Genomic DNA, 5,782 nt, shown 5'->3' on the forward strand with positions numbered 1-5,782 from the left:
ATTTGCTTTTAGTTGGATTTCACTCCACAGCGATGAATAAAACATGGAACGTCAAAATAATGCAGATCCATGAATATTTCACAAGTGTCATTCGTAAAAGAGTCGATTTTTACCATTTCAAATGCTGCCAGAAAGAAAAAAAGGCTTGAGTGCAATGCTTTTGAGGGCTGTTACCTCCCAGTCACACCGATTTATGTCCTGAGACTGAGGATCACTGTGTTCTCCACCAAGTAAACTGAATTATTGAGGATCAGAAATGGAACGGTTCCAGCACTACTTCCTTTAAAACGGTGTCTTACCGGCGCCCGAGTTCCGTGTAATCAGTCATGAATGTGCGGATGTTTGCTGTTTTACCTTTGATACATGCAGAGGCGCCCCGATGAGGACCGAGCTGCAGGCGACGTGACTGAAGGAGTTAAAAAGAAACACGAGACGAGTCAGATTTCATATCTTCAGCATATATGTATTCATTCATTCATCTCAGTGAAGGTTCACCCCTCAGAGCTTTTTACAGCATCTATCCAGCATTAAAAGTTGATGTGAGTTAACCTTTCGCTTGATGGACAGATTTTATCGCCCTGCATTAGAAAGAGAAGTGTCAAACATGTAGATCAGGTGTTCAAACAGCAACCCAACCGTCAGCTAACCGAAAGATCACCGGACGACCTTCCACAGTGCACCCATTCCAGAGAAGACCCAACAGAGTGTCTTTTTCCAAGAAATAACTGCTGCTTCTAATTCATCAATGTGGTTTTACCCTAAAAACAGTGAGAGACACTGTAGTTTAAAGGGCTGATTGGGGTGTCTGGCTGGGAAGCGGGGAACGGTCACCATGGAAACCAGTCAACTCGATGCACTGAACCCATCAGGTGCTCCGGAACAGAGCGACCACCACAACATCTACAGTCAAGAAATCGATGAACACAGCTGCTGCTGACGCTTTACAGCCGTCAGAGTTCACAACCCGACAATCTTCCCGTCACTGGGCAGCGTTTCCCAGAGGTTCGTCCTCAGTGTTCCAAACTCCAAGGGCCTCATTTATAAATGTTGCTTACGCACAAAGCGGGGCCTGAAGGACGCAAACGTCACTTCCTACTCAAACGCTGTGATTTAAGAAAAGAAAAGAAAAAGAAAACTCAACGTTGATTCTTGTACAGAAACATTTTGAGGCGGAGGAAACCAAAATGTGCTGCATGTGGCGTCTGAACCGAAATGGATTTAAAATATCGGCTGCTCAGTTCTGACTCTGAGACTGTAATTTTCCAACAAATTCAACGGAGGTTCTTACCGCTGCTCGGAATTGGATTCAGGTCGAGACCGATGTCAACTTTAACTCACTGCCTCAAAGTGCCAGAGGTCAAAAACAGTTTTCTGTCTCTGCGGATCAAGTGTCTCCCCGAACTGTCTGAGTAATCCTCATTAATTCAATGTCTAAAGAACCAGAAGCAGCGAGCTGGCAGCTGTAATTGTTTCTGTAATAATTTATAAAAGCACTTCATGATCTAATTCCTCTTCTCACACACAGATATCAAGAATAAGCAGCCCTCCCGGTCGGCACGGGGACGGGTGACGCTTCCTGGATCTACAGCTTGTGAAGCGTCCTGCTGAGTCACAGTTCCCGCTGAGTGTCTCCAGTCTCCGTCCACAGAGCAGGCCCGGCAGCTCAGATGTAGTACTCCTTCTTGCTGTCGTCCACGGCCTCCTGCAGGACGGGGTCGCCTCGCAGCGCCACGTCCGCCGTCTCGGCGAACTCCGTGCCCTTGGCCTCGTTGGTGCGGTACGAGCCTTTGTGCCGAAACATGTATCGGATCAGGACGACGGCGAAGGCGATCAGCACCAGGACGACGGTGGCAATGACGACTGCGGAGACAGAGTCAGAAAACAAGAACCGACGGGTTCAGGATTCAGAGAAACTGCTTCAACGTGCTCGCATGTAATTATTCACCTGTCTCATCTGTGAAGCAGTGGAGTGGATCTATTCTGTAGAGTGGAGCGCTATTGATTTTCCAGAGAGGAAAACATGATTTCTGGCAACCTAAGAAGCCGATTAAATTGCTCTATTTGCTGTGGGGAGAAGAAAAAGCGTTGTCCTTGAGTAACACCCAGAAAGCATGAGGTCCTGGGGCTGCTGGGAGGATGTTGAAGGCCAAATAAAGCCCCTCCACGCCGCTCCAGACGGCTGGAAGTGGCTTTAAAGCCTTTGCTTCAGAACATTTAGCAGGCGCTTTCTGCCTAAAAGAGCGGCGTGTTTACTGAGGCGGGGACGCCGTCGCCTCGCCGCTTCGTTTCATTGTCTGTCGAAGCTGAAATGAGGCTTGAATATCAAGAGTCAGCAGCAGTCTGGACGTGGCGAGAATACCTGCACTCACCTCCCAGGATGGCGTCGAAGTATCCGTCGTCCATGTCGTAACCTGCGGCGGAGGAGGGACACGTGTCAGTGGAGTGATCCGGGCAGGACGGCCGCCCCGTGCACAAACTCACGACTTCAGAATGACGTCAGCCGTTTCATCAAAACAAAAGCAGTAGTTTGTGTGAAGTGTGATGACAAGCTAAGTGGTAATAGTTAACTTAAGGGATGCCGTTTCCCGGGACTTTTCTCTGAGCTAAATGTGGAAGAAGCTGGAGTTTTTGTGCTTCTACTTTTTTGTCCAATTGGATACACTGAGCTATTCGTTTGGACTTTGAGTTACTAATTAATTATTTAAAGGTGCTGCAGGCAGGATTTTGCTAGTCAATGCTAATTTTTCTGTGTTTTCTTTGGATTAAATGTTAGAGTATCCATTGATAATCCTTTAGGAGTGTAGTATAATTGCACTACCGCGAGGGCGCAGCGTTTCCATCTGTCTCTGTTCTGAGCTGAAAAGGAATCTCGACCGCTCCCGGTATGTTTGACCAATCAGAAGAGCCCCTGAGGCTCTATCCTGATTGGTCGAGGGGCGGCGCTTCAAAGCTCTACTTCTCGTGAACGCGCATGAGGAAGTCCAGGCCCGCATGTTTACCTGCCTGGTCAGACATAACATCATCAAAACTCCACGGAGGACGCCGTCTGTTTCTACTGGAATTCTTAAAAAAAAGGCTTTGACCCCAGGCCCGCCGTGAAAAGGTCACAGGTGAATCAACCCGCCGGCGCAGGCGGCCGTGACACTGCCGGCCCCGCTCGGCACCCCGAGGTGGGCACAACGCCGGGTTTCAAATCGCCATCTCGGATGGGTCAAATCGCCATCTGGCGAAGGTAATCCTGCCTACAGCACCTTTAACAGTAAAGCCTGAAAACAGAGGACGCTGAAATTTCATTTATCTTTGGAATCACGCCTGTTACGTTAATATTTTGCAAAGTTATTCACAACAGAAACACAGATCCTGACTTACTATATAAAGGTTTTTGTCTATATGCGTGTGTGTGTGTGTGTGTTTGTGTGTGTGAGAGAGAGAGAGAGACAGAATGAAGGAGATGGAGAGAGGAGTGACACATAAACAGTTTTGGGAGTAACCTGTTACAAAAGCAACACAATTACAGGAACTAATTCCTGTTTTTATTTCTGTAACTTGTTACTTCATCACCTACAGGACATGCTGCGATGAGTTCTGGACTGAAAGTTCCAGGTTAGTAAAGTAAAGATGAGCATGGAGAACCCTGTGCTGGGATGAGGCACAGCGAACATTAGAGACAGACGGCCTAACCAGTCCTCAGTAAACTCAATCACAAGTAATTAACTCAACACATCTTCATGCAAATCGAACAATTTGATGCTCAGCATCACTTCTTAATCATCTAATGCTCAGGGGGTTTCCGCATTCTAAAGGCCTGTTCATGTTTTCCACCTTTCTGCAAACAAAAATGGACGCCAAATTAAAGGAACGCTTGTGAACAGAATGCAGGGAGCCGCTGTAGGAGGGGCAGTGTATTTAAAGGCTTCTTCAGAGGGGGCTCGAGAAACTGCAAGCGACCCCCCGGGGTGACGTCTGGCAGCGACGTGCCTGAAGGCCTCACAAATGCAGTTTTTAAACCGTGACAAATGGAGAAGTCCCTTTTGCACTTAGGAATCCCGATGTCACATTGGTAGTCATGAAATATTACAATGAAAAGTGTAAAATACTTTAATTTAGTTAATTCTGTGTTCACGGGGATCTACAATAAAATTCTGTAATTCATTTAGATTCTTTGAGAAGCCCTGAGAGCTTCTCCCTCATGTTTATAGGTATTTTATTTCATTAATTTAGAAGAGAAAAGGACAAATACGCCAGGATGATCACAAAGCTCCTACATTCTTCCTTTTATCATCGTATAAAGCATCTGCTGGTCAGTCGTTGGTCCAGTCATCCATCATGCTTTATCTAAATAGCGATGTTGGGGAATGGAGGTGTTCTCTGGACAGTGAGTTCGAGTTGGGTTTGAAAATCAAGCAAACTCCTGATGGAAAGGATCAATCTGGATTTAAACCAAGGTTTTTTATCCATGAGGCAACGTTTACTCCTCACTGTCGCCTCATCAAATTGAGTCATTATTGCACCTAAATATCCACCTCAGAGCCCTCTGACCATGATAAACGTGAACGTTTCATCAGTTGGTTAACATTTGTAATTAAGGAAAAGAAAACAGAAATGAGTGGGAAGAAATTAGAATGACGTTCAATGAGCCATGCAATGGGTGCGACGGAAAAAAAAAAAAGAAAAAAGAGATGAACTCTTCCCTCCCGGTTGTTTTCTCAGACGTCCTGAAGCAGCGGAGCTGTGACAAAAGACGTGGGTGGTTCAGTGTGTGTTGGTGGAGCAGCTGTGAGTTTGTTTGAACAGTCAGCTGTCGCCCCGCTTTCCATCAACGCGGGACAAAACACATGTCACACCAAGCTATTAAAGGTAATCATGAGTTATTGCAACATCTGCCAGCTTTCACTGCATGTCATGCTGAAGGACACCAAACTGTGTGTGTATGCGTGTGTGTGTAATGATCCCTTAAGCCTAGCAGAGTGTTCAGTACACAGTATTAATGTTGAGCTCAATGTGTGCAATTAACAGACAGGCTCATTAATGCCTAATCACCTCAAACATGGGGGTGCTCGCCCACTCGTTAAGCTCTCATCGAGCTGCATTGTTTACAGTTTAGAGGAGTTTTGTGCAATTAAAGCAGAAATACAATAGTGGATAACGTGGGACAAGGAGATCGAGCGATGGGAAATTAAAATTCAGCGTCTCTATCGTCTCCTCTGCAGCGACTTGTTTTGCAGACAGAAGCCGGATCTGTGGAACGGGGAGGTTGTGTGAGGTGGTTAATTCATATTTCAGCGATCTGTCAGATTTGCACACAGATAGAAAGACTGCAGTAATGACTTTGCACTCATGTCATGACCACTTGTCCATCTGCAGGTTGTGTTTCCGCCCAGACACAGAGACGAGAATCCATTTGAAGCCGCGTGTTTCGGTTTGTGGCCGATCCTTCCAGGCCTGCTGGCTGTGAACGGGGGCCTCTGCGTAGCCGACTCTTTCCCGAACATTTATGCGTATTTTATGACCTGTTAATCACATCCAGCAAACCGAAACAAGCACAACACTAATGACCCTGGTTACCGTTTCTGGCGCGGCTGAAATCTGGGGGAAAAAAAACTCCAAGAGCTGCAGACCAGCTGCAGTTTTGGGATCATATGGCCCAATTTGTCGAGCCATTTTGTTTTTGTTACTCATCAAAGTTGACTGTTTTTCTGCAGTTTTTAGCCACCTACCCTGAGGACATTATACCTCATGCACCAGCTGCTGTCCAGTTACTGGTCATTTTCCCTTGATTTTC

At 46.4% G+C, this 5,782-nt stretch overlaps 1 protein-coding gene across 1 annotated transcript in view; it reads right to left on the minus strand.

Annotated features, from left to right (window-relative positions):
* Positions 1 to 1,177: 1,177 nt before the first annotated feature.
* LOC115403494 (glycophorin-C-like) overlaps positions 1,178 to 5,782 on the minus strand; it is a 21,044-nt gene continuing 16,439 nt past the window's right edge. Inside the window, exons 3-4 of the mRNA XM_030112396.1 lie at positions 2,370 to 2,411; positions 1,178 to 1,860 (exon numbers count right to left, since the gene is read on the minus strand). Coding sequence (XP_029968256.1) covers positions 1,664 to 1,860; positions 2,370 to 2,411 — 239 coding nt within the window. The 3' untranslated portion in view covers positions 1,178 to 1,663. The remainder of the gene's footprint in view (positions 1,861 to 2,369; positions 2,412 to 5,782) is intronic.

The sequence above is a fragment of the Salarias fasciatus genome, chromosome 16 (assembly GCF_902148845.1).
Source record: "Salarias fasciatus chromosome 16, fSalaFa1.1, whole genome shotgun sequence".
Taxonomy (NCBI): Eukaryota; Metazoa; Chordata; class Actinopteri; order Blenniiformes; family Blenniidae; genus Salarias; species Salarias fasciatus.